The sequence below is a fragment of the Blennius ocellaris genome, assembly GCF_963422515.1.
Source record: "Blennius ocellaris genome assembly, chromosome: 5".
NCBI classification, from domain to species: Eukaryota; Metazoa; Chordata; class Actinopteri; order Blenniiformes; family Blenniidae; genus Blennius; species Blennius ocellaris.
The window spans coordinates 28642038-28670019 of record NC_137654.1 but is presented as its reverse complement, the minus strand read 5'-3'; the positions used below and the strand labels follow the sequence as shown (position 1 = coordinate 28670019).

The following is a 27982-nucleotide window of genomic DNA, read 5'->3' as shown; positions in this document are numbered from 1 at the left end:
TGCATATCGAGATTCGAGATCTTTATTTGTCACAAACACATTTGTACATAGTTTAATGTGCAGTGAATTGTAATTGGCACCGTGATACATAAAATACAAATAAAAACGTGACAAACTGATCTGTGAATGTCATAAACTTGGATTTTATTGACAACAGAACAAAGCCATCATATCAGACAAAAAGTCCTTTATTTTACTGGTTTTGCAGATCGCAAAAAAAAACTATAATCCCACTTTGAATTAGGTGAAAGCTGCAGGTCTCATAAATAAAAGAGGCGGCACAGTACTGGAAAAAATAACTTTTGCTAACAAACAAAGAAATATATGTATGGGGGGGTAAAAGGTAATTTTGAGAATGAGGGAAACACATCAGAGAAATAAAGTCCCTTGGGTGTAGAAAAGGAAATAAAATCTGCAAATATGAATGATAATTTCAGAAAAAAAGTAGTTTTCCTCCCCTGAGCCCATCGTCTATATCATCTAACATCATTCAGGTTGTAAAATCGTTTTCACAAAGCCAAAGGTTAAAAACTGGAATCCACACCATTAACTTGAAAAGTTAAAGCTGTATCCTGCACAGAGAACGTCCATGTGTCATGATCCAGAAGTCTGGTTTTCTGGGATAACAGGCGTTGAAGGGACGAAGAGATAAAATCCAATTTCTCTTTTTAGAAAAAAAACAACAAAAAACATCAATACAGGCGTGTCCCAGGTTTTCTGAGAAACGTCAGCGACATCGAATTCAAAATGAGTTAATAAATCTCATCAGTCTGATCCTGTGTGGGACGACGAACTCGCTTTGTCCACAAAGTTTATACATGAACAGATGCATTTACAAAAAAAAAAAAAAAATATCCTCACTTTTACATTCTAGTGAAACTGTAATCAAAAATAAATATACCCCACCAGCCTGCTCACTCTACAATTAAAGGCCACTTATAAAAAGTTACGATCCTTGTTCTCCCTGTGACGGACATTGTCCTGCAATAAAACAAAAACAAGCTTCAAAAGCAAACTGGATTTAACAGCATAATTGGAAGGCGGCCCTCACTTTCCGCATTTCCAGGATTCCGAGAGTTCCGCATCTAAACCGAGGAGTGACGGATTCCTGAGGCCCCCGGAGGCCCCCCCGAGGGCTCGCCCACTATCAGGAAGCAAATATGATCCCCGCATACGTTTCAAAAATGTTGGAGGCAAATGCAGACAAGAGGAGCACGGCGTTCATTACGATGTAGTTTCTTTAATCAAAACTGCAGCACTTGTAAGTGTTCATGGTATTCCACTTGGACATGCATGGAAAAGTAAATATATTCGTATAGTACAGATATGTACAATATAAGGAGAGACTTCTGAAAACATCAATTCAACAATGGGAGTGTGAAAAAAAACCACTAATACACAAAGAGCAACTTTCTCATTGAAGTGTTTTTTTGGGGGGTTTTAATGTAATTGCTCCTTTTCACGGCTTTTCGTGGTGAATATTGTTATTTGACCAATTTTTTTTTCTTTTTTCTTTTAAAAACAACAACAAAATAAGTTAGACAAGGAAAGTCGAAACACGTCATCTGGAAAGAAATTTCTTTGTTTTAAAACCGCTACAAAAAAACAACAACAAAAAAAACAAAACAAAAAAATAACCTTTTTGTTAAGTGAATTAGTCTTTATACTCATCAGTACGATCAGAAGAACAAGGAGACGGGAAACGACAGAAGAGGAGTAGATGATACGACTTTACACACACGCAGGAAAAAAAAAAAAAACAAACAAAAAAAACATGAACGCTAAATATAGTTTAAATCTTCCTTTCATATGAACAATCGTCTATAAGGGACTGCCGGCCGGATATAGCGCCAGCGTGGAGGATTTTAAAAAACTTTAAAAAAAATAAAATAAAATAAAAAAAGCCGGGTTCACCGCGGGGACTGTGGGATAACAGGTTCAGTCAGAGGCTTTTAAAGTTGCTGAGCAGATTCCCATTCAGGTTTACAGTACAGGTAGAAGAAACCATTAGTTTAAAAACATTTATATATATATATTTATATATATATATAAACATTTAAAATGAACAGAAATATAAAGCGACAACAAACTTGCATTACTTTAGTGCATAAAGACACGTCCTCATGTTGGTTGGACAGACGTCCTACTGTGGTGGACAGAGAGGGACAGAAATATAAAAAGGGAAGCGCGACAAAGTCAAACCGCTTGTTTACAGACGGACATCTGTAAGTTAAAAACAGCCACAAAATGTGGGTTTAAAAAAAAAACTAAAAAAGTTTTATCATTATTTCTTCGCTGCCCCCTTTTAAAGCGTTTCGGCAGCGACGCTGTGTTTTCTTTGTCTCTCCAGCAGGTGACAGACAAGAACCGCATCCATTGACCAAACTCTTCCACTGGGATCCTTCTGAAGGCGGCGGCATCGAATCAAGAGTGTTTCACTCGTGGTCTGATCTGCGGTGTGTCGATACCGGGAAGGGGGTGGGGGGTGGAGGGGGGGGGGGGGGGTCTGAGGCACCAGGGTGATGAGCTTAAGGCGAATACGATCCGACGTCGGGAGGGAGAGGGGGAGGGAGAAAGAGAGAGAGAGAGAGAGAGAGAGAGAGAGAGAGAGAGAGGCGAAACCAAAGACGTGTGTCAATGGATGCGCGAAAGTAACAAGTCAGCCTGTTTACTTCCTGTCCCACGACGAGTACCGGAGGGTCTTTGGAGATCAAGTGAACCTGTTTCTTCATGTCATTATGGCTTGGTTTAGGTTTGGTAAAGAGCAAAGAGATGGTGCAAAGGGGGGGGTTTGGGGGAGGGGGGGGGGGGGGGGGTGGAGGGATCGCACTTCCAACGAGCAGCAAGGATGTGCAACCATCCTGGGAAGTGTGAAAGTAACAGTTACAGTAAGTCCAGGGCCCGAAGCAGGCCGGCACTGTCAGGAGGAGGAGTTCCATGTTCGGAGGAAATCTACTTGATAGGCCGAGAAAACAATTCCACTGATTTGTTCTTTTTTTTTGTGGGGGGGTGGGGGGTGAAAGAGGTTTAAAATTCCCTTCAGGTGATTAAAAGAAACAGCTCAAGAACAAACAGATTTGAATTCGCAACCCAAACATACTTCCATTCTAAATCTCAGAGGATGTGCCAATTAGTAAAAAAAAAATCATTTATATATATATATATATATATATATACATTTATATATATATATATATAGCTGCACATTCTGTGTCAACGACATAACACCCTATTGGATAAGAAAGAAAAAAAAAGTCTCATGCTATCAATCTAGCTAGTAATGCATCAGATCAGGAGACAAACTGCTATGTTCTGATGTACAGAAATATACGATCTCACACACACAGTTTAACACAGTTCTGCCATGAGGGGGCGCACGCGAGCCCAGCTATTTGGGTCCGTGTTCACGCCGCTCGCTATAGAAGGGCTCGGCGGTGAACCGATTTTCTCGACGGGTGTGTGTGTTTGTATATGTGTGTGTGTGTGTGTGTGTGTGTGTGTGTGTGTGTGTGTGTGGAGGCACTTTTCCCTGCTGAAACCCTGCGTGTCGCTTTGCTCTGCGATTTGATCGACACCCGTTTTGGAAAGGTGAAGGTCCGTGTCTGGAGCTGGAGGTGGCAGGATGTCGTCCCACAGTCCAGTGAAGAGTTGAAGGTAGAGAGAGATGATGAGCGAGGAGGAGGCACGGTGGGGGGGTAATTGAGGGGGGGGGGAGTTATTGGAGTCCAGCCCCTGTAGTCTATGGCAAGGTGAACAGGAAGCTCTCAAAAGTCTCAGTCCATTCCCAGAAGGCTGCTGCTGAGCTCCAGGCCACAGCATGATGGCTCCACGTGGGGGGAGGAGGGGGAGGAGGAGGAGGAGGAGGAGGAGGAGGAGGGGTGAAAATCAAGACTTGAAGATTGAGGGAGGCGGCGGGGTGGGAGGAGCCAAGTCTGGGCCACGGCGGCAACGCTCATCATCTGCCGGCGGATTGGGACTGTGCGGCCATGATGATGTGCGAGGCTCCGCCCTCCGCCCTCTGCTGCTGGCCCATCCCCGCCAGCACCGACATGGCCATCGCCTCGGCCGCCGCCCGGGAGCTCAGGCCGTTGTGCGCCGCCGAGGGGCTGGGCGCCACAGAGCTGTGCTGAATCACCGGGGCGGGGGAGCCCGTCGGCTCCGAGGCGTCTTTCATGCTCTCCTCTGCAGCTGCGCGACGAAAAGGAAAACAAAACAAACACGCGTTTGTTATTTTTTTTTTTACTTTGAACCTGGAAGGAAATCTGGACTTTCCGTACCGCAGAGCTCCGAGCCGTCGCTCAGCTAATGGGACTTTTTTTTTTTTTTTTTTGTGGATGTGATGAATGAATGCTGACGGTTTATTTTGAAGGCTGTGCTAAACTCCACGTCCTGTCAAGAGTTCAATCCGGCTTTACGTTTCAAGCAAAAACACGTCATGTTTGTCTTTTGAAACCACTGAAAACTAAGTCGTTTTTTGGCCACGAGAAGATGCAGGTTTGTTTTTTTGTTTATTTTTGGGTTTGTTTGTTTTGTAATGAAGCCACACACACACACACACACACACACACACACACACACACACACACACACACACACACACACACACACACACACACACACACACACACACACACACACACACACACACACGTGCGTTCTACACACGCACGCAGCAGAACAACACACCACAAACATTAACAATGGCGGTACACACCCACACCTGTGTTGCGCATGCACAGTGGTTGCGCATCCCCCGTTTCCATGGAAACGGAGTGGTTATCATAAAGTTCCACCTTTGGAGCGGCTCTAAAAGATTTTGTGATTTCAGTGACTTTGAACGTCGTCGTCATGGAAACTGACCCCCAGGATGCAACAATATGATTATTATTATTGGGGGTTTTTTCTTTCTTTTTGTCCAAGCACAGTATGTTTGCTCAATAATAACTCTGGGTATAATATCTATTTATTTAATAATTTTTCTATCATCCTGTACTGTGTCAAATATTTCCCATCTTTGCTAGTCTAGGCGGGTGTCTTTTTTTTCTATAGGGTGGGAAGGGGGGGGGGGGGGCGGGGCAGATAACCCTCGTATTATGTACAAAAAAAAAAATGACAGATTATGTTGTGGGTCATTTTGACCCTTACTGTGTAAATCCCATCAAAAACAGTCAAACAGGTTAAACCAATAACAACTTAATTTTAGATTCCATAAACATTTAGAAAAGATAGACATTTTTAATTCCAACGCCAAGTTTAAGTTCATTGCGTGTCTGAACTTATAAAATGTCAGTGACTGTACATATATCCCATCTAACTATACCTGCCAACATTTCACCAAATGAAAAGAACAGTAAAAACAAAAAAACACAAACAAATGGAACAGAATAAAGTGGCTATTTTCAGGAATTCTTCCAACTCACGAAAACATCAGAAATATAACGAAAACTGAAAACTCTGATCAGTAGATGAATGTGTGTTCATGTCAATGATTAACCTTTCAGTCTGTTAAGTTTACTCAATATCCCATAATTCGCCGGTAACACAATTAAAATGCATCGTGAAAACGCTTTCATCTCATTCGATCGGCTCCATGAATGATATTCTGATCAAAGTTATGCTGTGTGACCAGAGAACTTCCATCAGTGTCGCTTTGTGTGCAAGTCTTATGTTTGAAAAAAGGAAACTGGACAATCTGAGAGAGAGAGAAAAACTAAAAAGTGAACACAACCAGTGATTTCCTCAAAGTGGAAAAACAACGCGCCACAAGCCTAAATGACAACTTTCGACTTAACTTCAGCCTTTTCTTAAAAAGTCACCAGCGCGTCTCTCCAGTGCACGTTCTTACAACACGTCTGACCTTCCCACTCGTGAACTCGCGGCTTCTCGCCCACAAATGTCATGAGATCAGACGCGTGTCGCTCGCCGCTGCCTAAAGCTCTGCTGTGCCGGCGAGGAGGCGGGACTTTGCTTTTTCACCGTTTGCGTCATCAATATTTTTTTATTTAATTTATATTTATCTGTTTATTTGAGCGGTATACATTCTGCTCAAGAGGAGTGGGCTGAAGCAAGAAGCTTATGAGTAGCAATAAAAAATGACATGCTATAATGGTACAGAAAGAGCAAATGAGAACTTATTACATTGCAAACGGCTATATTAACACACACACACGCATATATAAGGTGATCCTACTTCTCCCTCTAATGCATTTCTTCCTCTCTGTATATCTCAAAAGTCTTTTGTTTGTATTTATATTTGAACAGGTTGATGGTTGGACATCGTTTCAACTCCAATTTGTTCCACAATTATACACCATTAACTGTCGGGCTAAAGCTTTTCAGGGTTCTACTGTGTTTCTGAGTCCTAAAGTTGAATTCATCACGTATTTCATAACAACCAGTACGATCTTGGAACCTTCTCTATATTTGTCTTGGTAACAATCTGTAACTTTGCTTTATATAACATCTGTACCGCTTGGAACTCAACAATGTCACTAAACTTCATGATCTTTGATTTTAAAAAATACTGAGTTTGTGTGGTCCAAAAACACAACTTTATGAATTAATCCAATAGCTCTTTTTTTTGCAACATTACTATTAGTTTTACTGTGTTTTTATAAGTACTACTCCAAACCTCAGTACAATAATATAAATAGGGGCAAAATCAGAGAACGGTATAAAGTCTGTAGAGCTTTGATATTTAAAATGTGCTTTGCTTTTGCTATTACTGCAAGGCTTGTTGAAATTTTCCGAGATATATCCAGAAGCATTGATATGAATATGAGCCTGAACGGCGTTGAGAGGAGCGATGAGAGACGAGGGTTCAGGGCTCACCTAAGTAGGCGGTCTTCTTCTGTAGGGTGGTCACAGGACAGTCCTTGTGGGCCAGCAGCAGCTGCTTCAAATGAGCCACTTCGTTTCTCAACAGCGACACTTCATTCTGACAAGAGAGGGAAAAAACAATCAACAACACTCGATCGAACCTTCAAATATTGCTACTCCGGATCCAGTTTTCCATCCTTAATTGTGACTAATTTCCTCTTTTGCCTTCAGCCACTAATTCGTGACACATTGTAGGAGGACGGTGGTTGTGGATTAAAAAGGATTAGGGAGGTTTAGTTTGGTTTTTTAAAATATTGTGCCTTTTTTTCTGGCAGAACGAGAGACGGCGGTGACGTTAGAGAAGCATACGTGTGTTCAGAGGTTAGAATCCGGTTATCAGGTGACAGCCGAGTTTCCCCGAGCGAGACCTTTGACCCCCCCCATTTTTAGAACGTTAAGTTTAAATGCCGTTGCAGTTCGAGGAATAACTTTCTTGTGTGAACAAGTTGGGACATTTTGCAATACGATTTGTAGGAGCCTCAATGCAGCTCATTGACGTTGGTTAAGAAGATCAATAATTTAAGCTCATCTAAAACGGCAGCAATATAAGTTATTTAATGTGGAATTAGGAGGAGCATTTACAGGTATTTCAGTTCATATGGGCAATCATGTAATAAGCACGGTTTTTTGACCTCTCTCTCTCGCCCTCTCTCTTTTTTTCTGTCTTTCTCCTTGGATGAATGATACTGATCGGATTTAACGGACAACTTATGTAACTTGGAACACCTTTGGACATCTGTACCACCCTTTTGTTTGTTTTCTTTGAGAAGTAAACTGTTAAAGTTTACCAGTGTTCCTGTGGATATTTTGTCTATGTGGATAAAGAAGAGGAGAACGGCTAGAGCGTCAAGCTGAGGCTTCATTCAGTGGAAACTACACAATTAGCTCCCGAAAGTAACTACGATCTCAATATGAAGCCAATTTTAATGATACTTTCATGTGCAAAAATGCAGTGGAATGTCTCAGTTTTCAAATCTAGTCGACTTTTTTAAGGCCAGAAACGATCCCATTTGTTCAAACAGGTTTCGACGCCTTCAACTTTTCCCATCTTCTTTAACTCTAACCTTTCAATCTTCTTCCAAGAGTCACGTGTGGCCAGCCGGTGTCACCAGGTACGACCCCCACCTCCCACCCCCCCCCGCCCGCCCGCCCACTCCCGGCCCACTCACCGACAGCGAGACGTTCAAAGAGCTGAGCTCCTCGGCCTTCTTCTCCAGGGAGCAAACCCACAGCTTGCGCTTCTGCCTGCAGCGCGACGCCGCCGCCCGGTTCCTCTCCAGGAAGCGCTGCCTTCGCTCGTCCGGGTCGTCGTCTGCCGTCCGCCGCCGCCGCCCACCCGTAGGCTGAGCCGGCGATACCTGGAGGGGGGGAGGGGAGGAGAGGGCAGGAGGGGACAGACGCAATAGGTGGAGGAGAGACGAGGAAAGAAACAGGGAAGTATGAGTCAAGAGTTGGGATTATTTTAGTCACAAAGTCACCGACTGAATCAACTCAACCCGCTTTAGAGTTCACGTCTGAAAACTTCCCGTTCGTCTCTGAAACCAGTTTCAAAAGTTCCCCAGACCGAACATATGGAGTACCTGAGGTTGTGCCGGCGATGGAGCGTCTGGATGCTGGACCAGCAGCTGGCTCTGCTCGGCCTTCTGAGGCACCATGGGGCTGCTGCCCATGGCCATGACGCCCAGGCCGTGTCCCAGCGGGCTCTGCTGCGACAGCGCCGCCTTCAAACGCTGCAGGCGCGCCGACGGAAATGAGAAACGTCAGCGAGAAGCCCAGAAATCAGAAAAATACAACCCAAACTTAAAAGTATGTGAGTGTGGCGGTGTGCATCCGTGCAGAACAGATTGAATCGGAGTTCGACTCGATAGCAAAAGTGCCAGATCCATGAAATCCATTCACTTATTCAGTGAGAAAACGAATTCTAATGTTACATATCCTAAAGCTGGGATGGGCAACGTTGATTATTGTGCGGGACACAAACATTTTATTTTAACAATTGTGACCGAATACAAGGATTTATGAGAATTAGAAGATTAAGTTCTTCAAAAAATTTCTTCATCTCTAATTTCAACCAACGATTACGATTAAATAAACTGAATAATACAGCAATCTGGACCAATTTTAATTGATTCCTTGTACTTAAAATGACCTTCATCCTATCATCACCTGTGAAATGAACACGATTCTGTGCCTCCCGACGAAGATCAGTCGATACAGAAGCAATCATGTGTGTTTTTGTACGGAGAGATTTTTCTCCGCCCCTCCCTTACAATCTCATGATGGCAGCTATTGTCCATTTAAGACCGTCAGAATAAACGCTGACATCAATTTACACATTTCAAAAACCACAAACAACCGCAATTGCAAGTCTGCAATACGGGCTCTTGTGTGTGTGTAACTCCCTGTGTGTGGTTTCGCAGTTTCGTAAATTTAGAACAAATTCAGCCGCGACGGTTAAATAAACAAGCGACTGCAGGAAGAAGTCATATGATGAGCAAAGCGGGCGAGCAGAGGGAAGGCCGGAGGGGCGAGATGGAGACAAAGAAGAAGCGATAAAGAGATTAAAAATAGCACAATCTGGCGCTGACCATCTTGGCCTCCGAGTGGATGCTGTAGCCGGAGGGGGAGTTGGAGCCGCTGCTGCTGCCTCCCAGAGGAGGGCCGGGGATCCCGGGAATGTTGGGTACCATGCACATGGGTCGGGCCAGCTGCAGTCGCATGGAAGACACGCAAAAACACATACGGGCTTAAAAACACGGCCGAGTGCGCGGCCGCGGATGCCGGGACGAGAACAGTCGCGGGCTGTTGTTGTGTCTTACGTTGATGACCGAGGGCATCTGCACGGGACCGGGGAGCACCGGCACCGCCTGCCCCGAGGGGAGCATCATCATGGGGTAGTGGCTGGTTGGTGAACTGAACAAAAGACAGTGGAGGATTAAGAAACGCAGGCGGTTCGGTTTTGTTTTGCGTGAGCGAAGAAACATACGCGCAGTTTTGTTCAAACTCGTGCTGTCAAAACAATTTGTAATCGCATGGTTACTGTGATTAATAACAATTAAATATTGATCCAAAAAAAACAAAAAACCTTCTCTCTTTTTCAAAACAAGCATTTGTCCACATTAATGTTTTCCTGTCACTCCTGGATTTCAGACCAGACCAAGATGGCGGCTCCGTCACAAACTTTCTCTTTATTAGCTTAAACAGTTCAGCGATTTTCTGAAAACATTTGAGGTGAGAAATAATAAATAAGCTGCGCCGTTTTGGTTCCACGACAACCGGTTTGTGGCGGGACTCTACTTTATTAAATGAGCCGGGGAGCAGCTTGAATGAAACACAGCAGTGGCGAGACGTCGCACATTGACAATGAATGAGAAGCGAGAAACTGACAGATTCTGTGGATCCCTTTCATTCTGCACTGCAGACGGCTTGATTGCATTTTAAAATCGGATTAACAAGTCATTTTTGACAGCCCGAATTAAAACATTAAAAAATTCGAGCAAACATTTAACCGACGATCGCCATCGATCACGGAACACGGTGAGAGGTGAAGGCAGTTTCAGAGCAGTTCAGCAGAAATGAGAGAAACCTACCCTAGAGTACGATTTGAAGGCGGCGCTTGCGTGATGACCGAGGTGGGAGACGGCATCGTGGGCTGAAGTGCGTCGAAGCCCAGATGTAGCGGGAGGGAACCCGGACGCACGATGGTCGGAGTCGGCGCCGAATTCCTGGGCGGCGTGTCCTACGAGGTCGGCGGTCGTGGTTAAAGCGACCGCGGCAGTTCGTACACCTGCGTGTTGCGTCGATTCCGGTCACGTCCTACCTTGTGTTTCACCGGCGGCTCCCTGTTGCAGTCCGACGCCTCGGAGTCGGAGTCGTAGCTGTCCAGCGACGACGAGTCCACCTCCACCGGCGCCTCCTCCTTCACCTTCACGTCCAGCGCCGTCTGCAGAGTCATGTCCAACGCCACCGAGTTGGCCGCGGGGTGCTGCGATCGGAGAGATAAAAGACAATATGTTGACGGCGCCAGCAGATTAGGGGAAGAGGATCTTTGTCACACCGAGGGCGTCGGTTCACAAAGCGGCGTTCGGAGTTGGAACACGACGTCCAAACGATGTGAATAAAATGATCTTGAAACATGAGGCTGTAGCTGAAACCGTGACACGCGACTTATTTATAGAGAGCAGGAATTTTTAACGTTCATTTTTGATGATTCCAATGCTTGAGGTAAGAGAGAGAGAGAGAGAGAGAGCGAGAGAAAAAGCAGAAGTAAAAAGGAGTTCCTCACAACTCGGGGGTGGTTTAATGAAACTTTCTTGAGTTTCTCAAACAGCTTTTCTTACCGAGTTCTTGGCCCTCTTTTCCTCCTCGTCCTGTTCGAAGGAGCTGGCCAGTTCATTAAAGAGACCGACCTCCTCGCAGTTCTTCAGGAAACGAGTGGGAGTAGGTGTCTGGTCTAGGAAAGGAAAAACAATAAAAGAGAGAGAGAGAAAGGGCAGTGAGCAGAAACGACTATTGGAAGTAACGCCGTCACGCCGGATTCACACGTAGCGTTGAATATAGAAGCACGGCTGATGGCGAGTAAGGAAAGGAAACATTACCTGCAATAATAACAGAGTCGGTTCTGGCTGGTCCGAACTTCAGCGTCATCTCATGCTTGTGTTTGTGCACTGCCAGGTGGTCCTCGTTGGTAAACCTCTGCACAAGCGGACATAAAGATAAAGATAAAGATTAAAAAAAAAAAAAAAAAGCCTTCAGGTTATCGTAACCGTGTCCTGTTGACCCGAAGAGGCGGCCTAGATTACCTTGACCCAGATATCAGATCGCGGTAATCACAGGCAGATAATCTCTTGAAGATGTCGCCCAACGCATGCAGACTATAGAGTGACGATTGTTGGCGAGCCACAAAGGACGCAGTGCGAGGCGTCTGAACACTCCTGTATCGCTCCGGCACAGCCGCGAGGACATGGGGCTCAAATGTCGGCACGCCGGCCATATATTTGTAAATAAAGACTCGGGGGGGGGGGGGGGGGGGGGGGGTCAGTCATATGGACGAGTTTTGTAATGACCGACGTGTCGGCACGGCACGGAATCCTTTCGCCTCCCGACGTTCGGAATTCCTGACTGAAAAGTGGCGTCAAGCTCATCACGACAAGTCCGTTAGAAATGATTTGACAGCAATTCTTTTGGGAGTATAAATAATAAAAGTATGCTGTATTTCACCCGGGACAACAGCTCAACTCCATGCGTTGGTTGCACAGAACTAAACGAGTAACTAGCTTTGGTAGCGTGGACCTGAAAGTAAAACGCCGTTCACCTTTCACGGTTTGTTTTTGTGCAATTTTGCATGCTTTTGTTTTGTTTTTTTCTTTTAAAGGCGTATGAACGCCCACGGTGTTCTGCGTCCTGATTGGCTAAGGGAGAATCTGCACATTGTATTCTGTGTCCTGATTGGCTAAGTGACTGCCGACACTTGTCAATCAATCTCCGTGTAATCTCGTGTACGCAAATGCGTTGGACTTGCATACACATCAATGTCTCTCTGAAGTGCTGTATGTAACCCCACAATGTCTACGTTCTGCACCGACAAAGGAACCTGCAGTCGCAGCCAAAAGGCAGAGGAACGTTTATGTTGTAAAATCAACGAAGGTTAGAACTTTGGGAGTTTAAACAAGAGAGAAATGTGAGAAAATGTTCATTCCTGTCTGAGAAAAGTGTATTAAGTGTGTGGTGACGGGGTTTTACAGCCTTAAAGCATATAGAATACTTGTAAAAAAAAAAGTTAACTACTTCGCGGGTTTCACTAATTACGGGTTATTTTTAGAACGCAACCCATGCGATAAACGAGGGACCAGTGTAATCTGTAACACTTCCAAATGAAGTTCTGATTCGATCAGTGGAGGGGTGCGAGACGGTGCGTTCTCAGATTAGAGCGTCAACAAGCGGCATTATTCAACCCGCATTGAGTTCTTCAAGAAAACGATAGACGTGGGATCAAGTTTGCAGCGTAAGTCAAAGTGCAATGCATCATGGGATTGATCCTCTGGTTAAATCAGACGTAATCCTTCATTTATTCAGTGATCTTTAGACGGGAAAATCTCAAATTAAATCCTGAGCGACTGAAGAGTGAGCGTGTAAACGTGTTTAGCAACAACAGAGCAACATTAAAACGCGTTCAAGCAAAACAAGGTATTTTCACCGTCAGAAAACTCGCATGTCAGAGACAAACAGATGACGGCACATGCGGAGGATTAAAATTGGCCAACTTGGTGGAGAAGTGTAAATAACCGCTGGCGTGGAAGTACACAAATATCACATGAGCCGACAAATCAAAATAGACGCCGCAAAAACGCTGCCGGCACTCCGTGTCTGTGGGACGTGGTAAAACATATGGAAACTGTAATCTGTGTTTCCCGGCAGCTCCGATTCTCCCCGGTTACCGTCGGCGGGGGGGGAGCAGGAAGTGCCGGCACATGGACCTCCATCCTCCGAGCCGCGGCGCTCGTCTCTCGAGAAGTGATTCAGCGGAGAGGCGGGGGAGGAACAACGCCGGCCCGGTCGCCATTCGCCCGCAGCCTATTTTTAAGGTTCGCCGCGTCGCCGTCGCGAGTTCAGTCGTGAGAGTGAAGTGGAAACACAGTCGAGTGTCGGGGCCGTTCTTATTTTTAGCCGCGCCGGGCAGCGTCACCAATACGACCACACGTCTCATCTGTCCCTCCGCGCCTGTGGAGGAAAGTATCTCCAACTAATCTTCCCATATGAGATAATGGCGGCTAGGATTACGCCTCCCTACGCAATAAATACTGTCCGTCCCATGATGGGCGGGCGGGTGGGGGGGGGGGGGGGGGGGGGGGGGGCTGCTGCTGCTGCTGTTGTTATTGTTGTTGTTAACTTGGTAGGAGGAAAACCCAGAGCAACGCCAGGCGTCAGTCATCCTCGTCCTATTGCGGGCATGAATCAGACTTTCCTGGTAAACAACTGTTGACGGCAACCAGGAGATGTAAAGCTACATTTGTGTAAATGTACACGATTGAATATTAGAGGTGATATTACTGAGTCTGGGATTAAAGCCTAAACTCTAGACCGGGGGGGGGGGTCAAACATATTCCAGTGCAGGTTCCACATATAGCAGTATTAGAATAAAAATGTGTCCGGTAAGAACCTTTACGTTTAATCGTTACGGTTTTTCTTTGTTGTGGCGAGTATACGTGACGAAAATGTCAATATTTTCACAAAACATACTGAAAATTACAACAATTTCAACATAAATCAACTTTATGGCATGGAGATTTCCCCCCAAAACAACTTCCCCTCTCGCTGTTGCATTATGGGTGTTTTTACAAACTCACCCGGACAGCATGGCTTTGAGGCTAAAGCTAGTTTACTAGTTTCCATGGAAGCAGCACTGATTTCTCAGCTCGGGCCTCAGTGTTGTGTTGGCCGCTCTTAAGAAATTTGCGGAAATATATAAATGAATAAATAAATAAATAAATGTTCTTTCTGAACTTTTTTGCAGGCCGGTTTTGGCCCATGGGCCTCATGTTTGACACTCCCTGGTCTGGAGTTTAAATTAGTTTTTGTATTTTTTTTTCCGTTCTGCCAAATAAACACGTTTTACCAACTTGAGATTTGAACAAATGTTCAGCAGCTGGCACGTCGACAGCAATAGAACCTCTCACTGTAAACAAACCTTCAATCAGTGAGAAGTGAAGTGGTGTGAATTAGTAATTCCTACAAAAAAATAAAGAAAAAAACTATTTGGGAATGCAGATTGTATGCACTGGTGTGCTCAATTCAAAGAGTGAATCATTGGCGTATATTAGGAGCTTGAACGAGAGCAAATAAGGAACTGTGGTTTTCACAGGATCCTACTGTAGAATTATGAGCAAGTTTTTAACAGACAAGCTTGTTAGCCAAACATCTCGCACCACACTACAATCCCAGAGCTGTTTATACAACAGTTTGCCTCTCAAACAGAGCCGAGCCGAGCCGAGCCGAGCCGAGCCGAGAGCACAGCTGCAGAGCCCTTCGGCCTGGACACCTTCCTCCTGTTGCTCCGGCTCCTGCTGAATTAACGACGACTTCCACAAAACGAAACATGTTTTGAGAGACCCTTAGCATCCATAATAAATCTTTCTTTTTTTTTTATTTACTTATTTATTTATCCTTCATGCATGTTTAACCGCTTTAACATGACCGCTGCTCCGAGCAAGAACACAACAGGAGGATGCTTTACGGCTGAACGAGTACAAACATCACACCCAAAAATTGGACTAATCACCGATTTTTTTTTAAAACTAAATAACTTTATCTCCTATGATATGGAGCCAAACTCCTGGTGATCCACCGCGCCACCCGGCATGTGAGAACACTGTCGGCACTCAGCTGAGTCACCGCCGCCGCCGCTCCAACCTGTGTCTGCAGGCGCTCCGAGTCAGCAGAGGCAGGTCCAAACAATAACTGCGCCTCTTGATTACTCACCGGCGCTTCCAGTGACTCACCGCCGAAGGAGACGGCGATAGACGCTCTCGACGGGTCGCGCCGTCTCGTGAGACGGCGCGACCCGTCGAGAGCGTCTATCGCCGCGGCGGCCGCTAAATCGGGCGGCGCGTAAATCAGAGCCGCCGCGTTCGGCGCTGGTCTCGAGTTCCTGCTGCACATTTGAAAACTCAAAGCGTGCTCACGTCCAGCAAACTGTCCATGTACTTTTGTTTTAGGAAGTGTAATACTTCGCGGTGAACAAGTGGAGTGCAAACACTGTCACACACCTGAACATGAGAGCGAGCGAGCGAGCGAGAGAGGGAGAGAGAGGGAGAGAGAGAGAGAGAGAGAGAGGGAGAGAGAGGGAGAGAGAGAGGGAGGGAGTTCTTACCTGTCCGCAGCCGGGAGCGTTGCACACAAAAGGCCGGTCGTCCCCCATTTTTGCAAAGAGCTTGCAATGTAACTGCGGGAGAGGAGAGGAGGAGAACATTGCTGCAGCGTTTTCTCGATTTTTTTTGGTTGAACGATGAGGGGGGGGGTGGGGGGTGGGGGGAGGAAGGGGGTACGGGGGCAAAACCCTGGAAATAACAAACGCGGGGATGCCGTGGCTCGTAAGTCGTCGGGTCTGAGCAGGAAGCCGAACGCGCTCTCTTAAAAATAACCCCTGGCGAGGAGGGAAAACACGCACAGAGGCAAGCGAGGAGAAGTTTCCCTGGTGATACTTCCTCCACACAGGGGGGCTCCCGGCCGGCCAATGAGGAGCCGCCTGGCGGGGACGAGTGCGGCGGCGGCGGCTTCACACAAAGACGTCTCCCTCTCCCCGTCTCCCTGTGTCTCCTTTCCAGTCCCTCCCTTCTCTCGTTACCACTCCCTCTCCTCACCTCTCCGGCACCTTGCAACCTTTCCCCTTCTTGTCCACCCCCCCCCCCCCCCCCTCTCTCTCTCGTCCAGTGTCTCTTCTCTTTCGGTCAAGTTCACTTTCTAACAACTGCTGACGTGAATCCGGAGAACAAACACATTTAGACTGACCTCAAAGTGTACCTTACCTTCTCTCGCTTCACTTTTTTTTTTTTTCCCCTCCTCCTCAGCACAGAGACACCGTCGACTAACTTCAGGTCTCATAACACGACTCATCACACGAACGCCACTGAGGGTTTGACACTTTCGGTATGAGAACTGGTGCTTTCATACAATAACGATAACAAAGGGTGTGTGACACCGTCTCGCTATCCGACTCTGATGTAACGGCCGAATAAGTCCACAAAACGGCACCAATTTACTGTTATTATCATTATATTTGAAAAGCAAGAATTATTTCCAGCCCACATATATATTTATAATGGGCTGTTGTTATCTAAAGTCTATGCCAGGACGCACTTTATGGAGGCTTTTCCTACTCTGATGTTGTCAAATCGGCCATTGTGATTCACTTCCTACGCTCCAGAACAGAAACAGACCTGGGAACCGGCCCACTGCTCCTTTTAGGACTTCACAGTAATGTTTTTGGTAAATAGGAAGATGGAGGTCTGGGGGGGGGGTAGAAGGACTAAAAGTTTGAAATCAAATTAACTTAATTTTAGAGTGAAAACGGGAAAAAACTTGTTGTTTTGGGCGTCCACGTTTACACAACAACAAGTGCTTGGACAACTTTCTGCAAACCCTCCGGCTCCATTTAAAAAAAAAATAACAAAAATAATCTATGGTTTTCATCTCTTGCAACATGAAATTCATCTTCCTCTTCACTCCACTAAGTGGCTCTTTGGTGACTTTCTGCAGCTGCACGTTATTTTCTGTCGCCTTTTGTCTTCACGTCGTGACTAAAGTCACTTCTGTTTTCTATTATTTGTTTCACACGTGCGCGGATGTAAAAGAACAAAGCGCATCAGATAAAGGGGTACACATGCGTCCAGACACTGCGAGTACCAGGGGAGAACTGTTATCTCATTATCACTTGAACAAATCGACAGAAATGGGATGATAATCAGATTTTTTTTAAGGTGCACGTAAACAGGCTCATTGTATTTCGCGGCTTGATTCAAGTATAATCCCCCTAATTGCTTCTTCTGATCCATTGTTTGTGAGATGACAAAAATAGAAAAACTGCAAAAAAACCTGAGGAAAATAACAACATCGCCATCTGGAAAAGTGAATCCCCTCGACACACTCAAATTATCCGACACAACTCCAAACAACACACTCCTTTCCTTTGCAGAAAATGCCGTTGTCAATACGCGCACATGCTTCTGTCTCGTTTCTGCCGATTTGGCAGAGACGAAAGCAAACCTGTTCTATAAGCGGCCAAACACCATAGCTGCAGTCCTGCCGCACAGCTGAACGGGCCTCACGGTGGGAAATGTCGAAAAATGACTCATTAAAGTTAAATCAGGGAATGGGCATTAATGTTTCAACACTCCCAGCTGCCCCAAACTGCTGTCTGGCAGCTATTACACAACATTATCCCACTGACGGTGCAGCAACGACAAAGATCCATCAAGGACTCTGTGATGTATACAACTACAAACGACTCTGTTACATAAGAATATACTTTATTAAACGCGGCTCCTCGCACAAGTCCACACCACTGTGAGCAGAAATCCATGTCGTATGACGTTTATTATTTACCGGTCCTTCATATTCTTTCACTCAGCTCTCAAACTTTTGCTCTGAAGATCCTGATTAACTGTGGCAGCCCCGGTACTTTTTGCTGTTTATCTTGAACGTACAAACCCGACTAATCACGTTTAATCACGTTGATGTTGCTCTAAAAAGCTTAAAGCATGCACTTCTTCCGCGAGCTGGAAAGCGACGTGAATTAAAAATGTTAATTACTGCAATATTACCGAGGCGCTGACCACAGTAACCTCCGTAGCACCGACTGCGCGGGTTCAGATCGTCGTCTGAGATTATTGAGTGGGACGGATTATTCATTATTTTGGCGAGGCATAAATGTCTGAAAGTTTTCCCAAAGTTGAAGTCAGTACATTTTCCCCCCATCTCTCCTCTGCCGAGGACAGCCGCCCCGGAGCCAACGCATGATTACTGAGGCATTGCGCTGGAATACGACGCTCTCCCATGACGCCGAGCCTGAAAACGGGCCCCGACTATTGCGTCTCTCAGCACCGCGTCCTCGCTGGAGGAAAGGAACCTGCATTAACATTTGCAAGGGGGGGGGGGGAAGCACAGGTCAGAGAATCCACAAAGCAATCAGATCTTTTTTTTCTTCTTCTTTTCATGCAGACCTCCCATGCTCTGGAGAAAGGCAGCAAGTCAGTGTAAGGTTCCTCGCAAAGTGCTACCAATCCACTGAGCGTATTTGGACAGAGACGTGTCTGCAAACGAGCTCCTCCGTCCAGCTCGTTATACCGAGGGTGTGGACCGAGTGGGGAAACGCGCACATCTGGCGTGAGGAGTGGGAACACACTTCTGGGGGTTTACATCTCACTCAAGACATGCTAGACATTAACTTGGCAGGCTGGCACCTTCGTGAAATGCGGGGTTCGATTTATTTATTTATTCTTTTTTGCAGAAAGTCCACAATAAATTTGTGATGACAGGGTTGGAAAATGTCATTTGTGTCCATAGCTTTACCCAACCAATATCCTTAACCCGATTAAAACAGATGTGTTAAAAGCTCCTCCTCAGAAACACTCTGTGGTCAAACAATTCATCCTGAAGGAAAAAAATGTTCAAAAGCTGCAGCTTAATCAGCGATCTTAGGCAAGATTCGTCTGGATACTAAGCGAAATTGACCCGCTTAAATCACCATTTGGATTGTCGGATAACAGCAGAGAGTGTGAGGTTTTACTGCACGCTGCAAAGCGTCTGCTTCATGCACACAATAAATACCGAAGCAAGCATGATAAACGTCATTCATATTCAAAACAAGGCCTGATAAACGTTTGTTTTCCCTTCCAAGGTGACACACAAACACTGAAAAGTGGACCAATTCCTGTTCCTCTCATTGAGCCGGAGCCAAAGTCCCACCGTTAACTTGGATTTCTCCGACTCAGCAGGTGTAGGGGAACAAGTCCCGGCTATAATCAGCCACAGCCGTCCAGTGTTTGATGCAGCCTGCTAGGAAACTGACTAAACAAACTGTATTAATAGCTCCCACTGCAGCCCTGACTGTGGAATCTGAGGCTTATATTGCCAGAGGGTATGGGAGACCCCACAAAAAGAAAAAAGAAGCAAAGGAGGGGTCGGGGAAAGAGAAAGAGAGCGAAATAGAGAAATAGCGATTAAAAAAAATAAATAAATAAATAAATAATACTGGATTACAGGTGAGCTATTGAGACCTGAGATCTGGGTTGTGGACGGGCGTGTGCAACAACCAATTTATGTAAGCAACGTGAACACAAGATTTAGCAAACGGAACAAATGAAATCCTAGATCCACGTCTGCATAGCAAACAAGGCCGAAAAGCTAAAACCGAGCCGAGCGAGCGGACAATGCAGGATGCACCGCCGGGGCGATTTTCTAAAATTAAACCAGAAACACTTGTTGCGCCCCGGAGACGTTGGCGAGCAACTTTAACAAGCCCGGAGGTCCGTCAAGAGACGAATTCAAAAGAAGAAGGGGATCGTATGGCCTGGTGCTGTGCTTCGCCACTTCGCTCGGGGGCCCGTTTACACGACAACGGTGCTCGGAGCCACCGAAGACGCAACTTTGTGAAAACACTGTGGAATCACTGGAACTCCGACCAGTGTGAACGGAAGAAACACCGCTAATGCACATGTGTAGTGAAGAGTAAATGGACAATAACAACCATGACTCCCTCCAGGGTGTCATGACTCCCCGACCACATTCTCCTGGGACGTGGGCGCTTCACGGTTGAGAATCACGCGGAATAATACTCCGACTTCGCCATCTCTCCACACGGGTGTCCGCGTACTCGCCACTGCTAACGTCTTTAGCTTATTATTCGCTGCACGTGTGTGTGTGTGTGTGTGTGTGTGCGGTTTCGTGACACCAGCCGTCGTTTTCGTGAAACTTCTTTTTTTTCCTGAAACAAAAACTGCAAAAACAACGTGTTGTCTCCTACTTAACCCCACCGACACTACAGATCCAACCACGAACTAACAAAGCAGTGATAAACTAAAAGCTTCGATGCATTTCGTTAAACCTGCGTCGGTTCACTGCAGATGACTTTTAAGTTGCATGCAACTTTCGCAGGTATGTCGCTTCCCGGAGTGACTGGGTCAGGCTCGTTGGGACACAACATGCTGCAGTTTTTTTTTCTTTCCTCGGTGTAACGCTTCGCAATGTGATGGAATGAATACAGCCCTGCCAAAAACATGACCTACATTCCTAATGAAGGTGTTGACATGCATGGGGATCCGGATCGTGGGGCGTTCAGCAGTTCACATTGCAACAGTATGGATATCATTATGACTTGGGACATTGACTTCTTTTGAGGATCTCCTTGCAGGAAAAAAAGAAAAAGAAAAAGAAAGAAAGGAAAACTCTCCCTAACAACAACTTGCGCCAAAAACACATTTTGGCAGGGAATCAAGCATGTAAAGAAAAAGAAAAGAAAACAAGGGGTCGGTGTGAAAGTTAATTCCCAAAGAAAAACTTCAGTTCCTCCTTCCAGACAACGCTGGCTTGGCTTGCAGAGGTTTGTCTTTTTTAGCCTCCATTACCTCCAGCCGAAGCCCCGCCCTTTCCCGGAACGAGCCCGCCTATCCTCCTCGGCCATTGGCTGCGAAGCACGTCAGTCATCTCCCGCTACCGCCCGCACAGCTCCGGACCCTGTCAGTAACTCCAGCCGAGTGGCTCTCATTGGTCAAAACGAAACACCCCGAAATCAACTTTCTTTTTTTTTTTTTTTTTCAATTTTTTTTTCCTTTTTTTTTTTTTGCCTGCATGCAAAACTAATGGCTAGCCGCGGTGGCTAACGTTAACAACAGGCCGAGCGCACGCTCGCAAAGTGGCCAATAACAGTGTTATTAACGCGGTCCGACGTGACAACCGACGCGCTACAACCGCCGTGAAGTCACCCCCCGGGGCGAAGGAGTGTGTTTTATCACGTATCCGACAGTGAAAGGCCAGAAAAAGAAGAGTAAAAGTGGAATAAAAGCCAGCAGTTAGTTGGTTAGCGGAGTGACACTTGGAAGTGCAAAACCCGAGACTCGGGGTCCGAATGGAGCTTTCAAACAGTTTGACAATCGAGCACGCGCCAAGTTGCGACACGCGGAAACACCGACGCGGGACCCGGACGAGACCCGCCGTGCGTGGGTGACGGCGCAGGCGACGGGCGTGTGGTGAATTTAAAGGTTATTAAAGTGTTTACAAACTCACCCTTGCGCCCCGCTCCGTGGCTCCCCTCTCCGCTCCGCTCTCTTGGAATTTGACACTCCCCTCGAGATCCAGATCTCGCGGGAACTCCGGAGATCTCGCGAGATCTGGACGTTGGCTCGGACATGTGGATCAAAGCAGGCTTTCAGCAAATTCCAGTGTGTTTATTTATTTTTAAACCGCATCTTTCTTACAGGTTTAAAAAAAAACAGATCAATTGCAAACACTATCACCTCATTATCTCTCTCATAACAGTGTATTGATCAGTAACAATATTCAGTTTGGGGCGGCATTTTGCATGTTCTCCAAGTGCGTGTAGGTTTCCTTCCATAGTCCAAAAATATGCATGTCAGGTTAATGTAAAGAGATCATCATATGCAAAATTCACTTTTTAATGGTTATGCAACAGTAATATGCGTCTCCACAACAGGAGTGACGCCCCGGAAGTGAAGAAAGTGTGTCCTCTCTCTCCCTGGCTTGTTTCAGGTTTTAAAAAGTGTGTTGCTCCAACCAATCAGAAATCAAACCCTATATAGTGTCATCAGGGTTTCGCAATCACAATCAAGGTTGGCTCCTCCCCTTTGAGTCCTCCCACAACTAACCAGCTCTGCTCTGGCACATGGCACCACGAGAGGAAGTACTTCCTCGTCTTCCCAAGATGGGCATGTGTGGGCGGAGCCAGTCCAGCTCACACAGACACAGCAGATTCTGAATGCAGCTCCAATGATCCAATATCCAAATAGCTAAAAATGGTGGAGTTTTTTTAAGTGTCTCCATCACATTTAAAATGAATTCAATTCTAAATTGTGTGTTTTGAGAGAATAATTTTTACTTTTCAGTGCCTTGTTTATTTAATGTACTGAATTCTGGAAAACACCAATTATTTCATTTATGCATTTTTTTTTTTTGAAAATGCTGATTTATATGTCTGCATTTGATATTAAAAAGCTCATTTTATGACTGCACATATATAAACACAATCTATCTTGCTCATTGTATTTATATAGTAGATTTTGTTTTTTTTGGGGTCTTTTGGGTTAAGTGATCAAGATAATTGACTATGAAGAGTAAAATACAATTAAGTGCTTCACGTAGTCCAACATTGCGATCAGTAGCGATCATTGTAGATGATGAGGATTAATAAAGCTTTTGTTAAAAGTGTTATTAGTGATTACTTTGACAATAAAATCTTATATTGCCAAGAAGAAGAATCTGGTGCATTTTGATTCAAATGTACTTCAGGATATAACACAAGGTTATATAGGTGTAATATATCAATGTTATATGTTTTGTTTAATATCACAAACTGCACAATGTGGAAATGATGAAATCTGCATGTTTTATTGTTGGTTTTTTTTTTCTGTGTGGATATTTTTACTTCACATACTTTTCGTTTAGAACTGATGAAATCTCCAATCAGTATGTTAGATAACAGTGATCTTTCATACAGGAAACCGTGAACATGCTATTTAGAGCCTGTTATAAGCAGAAATATATGTATTTTAGAGACAAAGCAAGGGGGACCCCCAATGGAACGTTTGAGAATTGAACGTGCTAAAAATACGTTTACTGTATTTTGTGTTGAAGAATTTGAGAGAATATTTTTTTCTCCACATTTTCTTTAATAAAACCGTTTTGGCGGGAAGGATTCATTAGGAACTATTTCTTTTATTCAGCCTTTGAAATAACATGCAAATAAATTCCGTATTGATTATTTTTTTTAATTAATATCTTTGTTACTGGAACTTTGCATTAGAAAAGCACAAGAGCAACTAAAAACAACGATTCTATATCTGATTTTGGTTTCTAGACCATGAGCTATGACTTTAGCTGCATTCATTGTTTTTGACCCACGAAGAGCAAATAAAGCCTGATAATGTCACGTGTCGACGTGAAATTAACATTTATTACATAGTTGACGTATGCTCTTAACAAAAAGGACAAAAAAAAAGTGAAAGCATTTACTTGTAGTGTTTTCAAAAAGAAAAACACAAGACACGTTCTCAAGAAATCAGATTTTCTTTTCTTTTTCTTTTTTTTTTTTTACACATCCGTAAAACAGGCAAACAAACCAAAAAATCAAGCACGGAAATGGTCCGATTTGACTCAAACCACCTCTTATTTTTACAGGTTTAGCGAATCTCTTTTCGGACAAAACATTAAAAAAAAAAAAAAAAATCATGCCAGTTCACACTTCTAACATTTAGACTTGAATGTGAAGCCAAACGTAAAACGTTGGACCAGCGAGCACCCTTGAAACCCCGAAAAGGCTCCAAGTTAAGACTGGAAACATCGATAAGTCTTAATAATAGTAATAACTATATATTTATAAAACAAACAAACCAAGAAAAACAACAACTTTCTTCCTCCTTGGCAACACAAGAACAGCACCTCAGTTAAAAAAATACTGAAGGCCACGCCATGATGTTTATCAGCGTCTCCAGAAATGTGAGAATTTGGTGAAATACCATGTGAAAAAAAAAAGAAAATATGTTGAACTGAACGTTCACATGTAGTCGGCTATCGGTTGCTTCTATATAAATAGCTCTTCCACGTCGAGCTATTTTTAAACATTGCGTCGGGACGCGTTTCCTTTGACGGGACGGCCGAACGCCCTGCGTGGGAACGACGGTTGTCGTGACTCGTCCATAAACACTGTGTTACTCTAGTAAAAACCACTAAACCCTGGCGTGGCGAGCTAACAACACTTTGACATAAGTTAAAGACACGATGAAACTGTGAGTAAAAACCAAATGATGCGCATGAGGAGGGTGGCTGCTCTTTGTGAGCCGGACGATTCCTTTCATCGCCGCTCGTTCCTATGACGACGACAAAATCAAGTCGGTTCCTCTCCTTCCTGAGGATTCACGCTGCTGCTGCTGCTTGCTGCAGTCGGACAGTACGACCGCATCGAGGTGTTGCGCAACCACTGAACCAAAAAAACAACAAAAAAAAGAGCATTTCCTGGCGTCCCTCCCAGCTGAACGTGGTGCGACGAGCCGTCTCGCGTCTCCGCCCCGTCAGTCCCTCAGCAGGAGGTAGTCTTTGATGGTCTCCGGTAGCGGCAGCTCCTTCACGGCGGCGGGCAGGAACCGCATGCCGAGGCTCTGCCGCGCCGCGCAGCGCGCCAGGGAGCGGAGCGTGGGGGCGTGCGCCACCATGTCGGTCAGCCTCGCCAGCAGCTGGGGGTCTTTGCTCAGCTCCCGGGGCAGCGTGCCGTCAGCGCGCCGGATCTCGAACCTCCCCGCCGCCCGACACAGCAGGTCCAGGCACTCGTCCTCCTGCTCGGTGCCCAGGCCGCGCGCCAGCAGCGCCACCAGCCGCGAGATGGGCGTCTGGCCCTTCATGTTGGTCACGTGCACCTGGGCGCCGTAGTCCAGCAGCACCTTGACGCTCTCCAGGTTGCCCTTCATGGCCGCCCAGCTCAGGGGCGTGTCGTTGTAGTAGTCCCGGGCGTTGGGGCAGGCGCCGTTCTCCAGCAGCGCCCGCACGCACTCCGGGTTGTCCTTGAAGGCGGCCCAGTGGAGGGGCGTGTCCTTGTTGCCGTCCAGGGCGTTGGGCTGGGCGCCGCACTCCAGCAGCAGCTCCACGCAGCTCTCGTCCTTCTCGGCGGCGTAGTGCAGCGCCGTGCGGTTGTAGCCGTCCAGGGCGTTCACCTGGCGGAGGAGCGTGGCACCGTGAGACGTTTAACACCACCAGGACACTCACACATCCCACTGACATGATCTTTTCCAGCAGTTTTTTTGAAGAGGAAAATCTGAACGTAGCTTCATAAATCCAAAATAGACATTCGCTGTTTGTTGGAGCAAATCAGTTTGACGTTAAATGTTGATATTATCAATCAATGAGTTATGCGTTAACCCTCTGTTAACTGTACATCGACTTATTCACACACAGCAACAGCTGTCAATATTCTATTCAGGGGGAATATTGTTTGTTTACAGATACGAGCAGCTCCAGGCCCTCTGACAGCATGCAGACGACAAACTTCAGGCCATAATTACACTTTCCGCGACCAGAACAAAACCACAGGGAAGTCGACCACGACTGCACTTTATTCAGCCCGTGTGCACAGTTTGCACTACAAGGGGACACAGTACAGCGGAATATACTTAACCAATATTCTTTCACGCCTTTTAAAATCTGTTCAGCTCAAGAAAATATACTCTAAATTAAATAGTTACCCACATATGAGAAAAAATAAAATCATGTGGTTAAAAAGAAAAGATGTCCACTAACTTGGGGGGGGGGGGGGTCGCAAATACTGTCGCTCAACATTTAGTGACAGAAGGAAGCGATCTAATGCAGATTATTGTGGGGAGACTAATCTTCAGGTATAATCTGAGAAAGAGCTCAGTGTGTGTGTGTGTGTGTGTGTGTGTGTGTCTGTGTGTGTGTTCCAGCCATGGATAACATACCTCTGCCCCCTTCTCCAGCAGCAGCTCCACACAGTCAGCGTCAGCGACCATGCAGGCGCAGTGCAGCGGTTTGAGAGTGCCATGCATCCGGTTCACATCAGCGCCCTTTCAGAGAGAATCACACATTACTGACGCCCCAAGACGACATCGATCACATTAAAGTGTAGCTGGAGGACAGGGTGGGGTGGGGTGGGGCGGGGGTCTTACCTTACGGATCAGATCCTCCACGTTGTCGGGCGGGAAGGAGCGGATGGCTGCGATGGTGCGGATGAGCCGCTCAGACAGGGAGTATTTGGTCTGAATGCTCTGCATGATGTACCACATAGTAGAGCTCATGTGTGACTGAGGACCATGGCACCCGGGGGCCTGGGGGGGGTGGGGGGGGGGGGGACGCTACGGCTCACTGCGAACACATTTTGATAAGCAGCGGGAGGTTGAAAACCAAAAAAAGGGACAAAAGTACACAACCTGCACCCGAACACGAATCTGGGTTTGCATCTCCACCCACCATCTGTACGGCTGTCCTATCTTTGGCTTCTCTCTTTATCCAGAACACCAGATGGAAGAGAAGAAGGTCTCCACCTCTGTCCTTCCTGCTAAAAGGGTGGGTTTTTTGCACTGTCTCCTCAACTTACTCACGTGGAATTGTTGGGTTAAATGAGCCCTGAAATGACTTGTTGATTTGGTGATATAGAAATAAAATTGAAAAAAATAAAAAAAAGGGGAAGAAATGTCTTTCTATGCCTTGCTATGAAATGAAGCGAGTCTAATAGCTTCTCGAGGAGCTGGAACTATTAATTAATCAAACTATTGTTTGTGAGATTTGTTTGTACAAGAGATCCGAAAATGGGCTCGTTGAAACGTCTCCTCGTGACGTCATCCAGTACCCGGCGCCGACGGGTATTTAGGCATTCTTAATTAAAGTCGGTGGGACAACAGCAGGAAGCAGTAAATAATAATGTTTATGACAGTACAGCTGCCGCCGGGAGAGACGATCCCGTCCGCGACGGAGGAGGAAGACGATCTGAACGCGGATCTCGTTCGGACGGAGGTCGGATCGTCTCGCGAGGGAGGCCAGGGGTTCGTCGAGTTCAACACACGGCCGCAGGAGGAACGACGACCCGCGGATTCGTCGGACTCCAGCCTTTTTTTGCGGCGGGTTAGCCGCTAAGGCTAACGTTAGCATCGAGACGCGAGCGGACAATCCAGGCTCGTCGGCGCGAGACTACGAGATGACAGCGGCCTCAAACACGTCCGCCACGTCGGAAAAATCACCGACGCACGAGCGCCGGTCACTCACCGTTTTGCTCTCCACGGTTTTCTTTTCTTTTTTTTTTGTTGAAGGTCTGTCGGTGGGGTTGTTGACGGCTGCGGCTCCGCTCCGACATAAACACGGAACGTCACCGGCCGCGGCCACGCCCTCCGCCTCGAGAGCGCACGAAGGGGCGGCAGCGCGCGCGAGGGGAGGAGAGAGGAGGTTTAAGAGTTCGCGAGTTACTATCAACCGCTAACTTCTAGTAACTTGGTAAAATGTCGCGTGTGAGGTTTTGGCAGGAAGGAACGCCTCAACCGAGGGTCCAGAAATAACGACGGTGGCGGCGCGCGCGCGGGCACGGGCCTGCATACCGGGGACGCTTCAGAGTGCGTCAGGTCAACCACCTTCACGACAAGGTTGTCCGTTGGTGGGGGTGACCCTCGGTCAAAACCACATCCATAGACCAAAAAAGCAAATAAATGACAAAATAAAAGAGAAAAAACTAGAAAATCTGTGTGCCTGCCTCTCCATTGGTCTCCATGGCAACAGAGCTGATCTCCTGATCTTGCATCTCCTTCATGTGCCTCTCTCATCCGCTTTGTATGGAACTTTTTGCAATTTATTCAGCAACCATTAGCTGAATCTTTAACAAAAG

The 27982-nt window shown here is 46.1% G+C and overlaps 1 protein-coding gene across 3 annotated transcripts; it reads right to left on the bottom strand.

Annotated features, from left to right (window-relative positions):
• Window positions 1-202: 202 nt before the first annotated feature.
• Window positions 203-27631, bottom strand: asb8 (ankyrin repeat and SOCS box containing 8). 3 transcript variants are annotated; one of them, XM_080496495.1, is made up of 14 exons: window positions 27373-27631; window positions 26280-26475; window positions 26073-26177; window positions 15749-15820; window positions 11478-11574; window positions 11220-11332; window positions 10700-10864; window positions 10470-10618; window positions 9699-9792; window positions 9468-9587; window positions 8460-8609; window positions 8049-8237; window positions 6832-6937; window positions 203-4188 (listed from the first exon to the last, which is right to left on the bottom strand). In XM_080496495.1, the coding sequence occupies exons 2-14, from the start codon at window positions 26406-26408 to the stop codon at window positions 3956-3958; spliced, it is 1722 nt and encodes a 573-aa protein (XP_080352621.1). In that variant the 5' UTR covers window positions 26409-26475; window positions 27373-27631; the 3' UTR covers window positions 203-3955. The 3 variants fall into 3 exon arrangements, with proteins under 3 accessions (XP_080352621.1, XP_080352619.1, XP_080352620.1); XM_080496493.1 differs by lacking the exons at window positions 26073-26177; window positions 26280-26475; window positions 27373-27631 and adding an exon at window positions 21658-21705; XM_080496494.1 differs by lacking the exons at window positions 203-4188; window positions 6832-6937; window positions 8049-8237; ... (6 more) ...; window positions 11478-11574; window positions 15749-15820 and adding an exon at window positions 23135-25310.
• Window positions 27632-27982: the final 351 nt, after the last annotated feature.

Excerpts from the sequence above, each read along its gene's own strand:
- asb8 (XM_080496495.1), bottom strand. The coding sequence starts at position 26,408 with ATGAGCTCTACTATGTGGTACATCATGCAGAGCATTCAGACCAAATAC. Across the intron at positions 10,619-10,699 it reads AGCCGCCGGTGAAACACAAG|GACACGCCGCCCAGGAATTC; the intron begins GTAGGACGTGAC and ends CCGACCTCGTAG. Across the intron at positions 4,189-6,831 it reads GAAGAAGACCGCCTACTTAG|CTGCAGAGGAGAGCATGAAA; the intron begins GTGAGCCCTGAA and ends TTCGTCGCGCAG.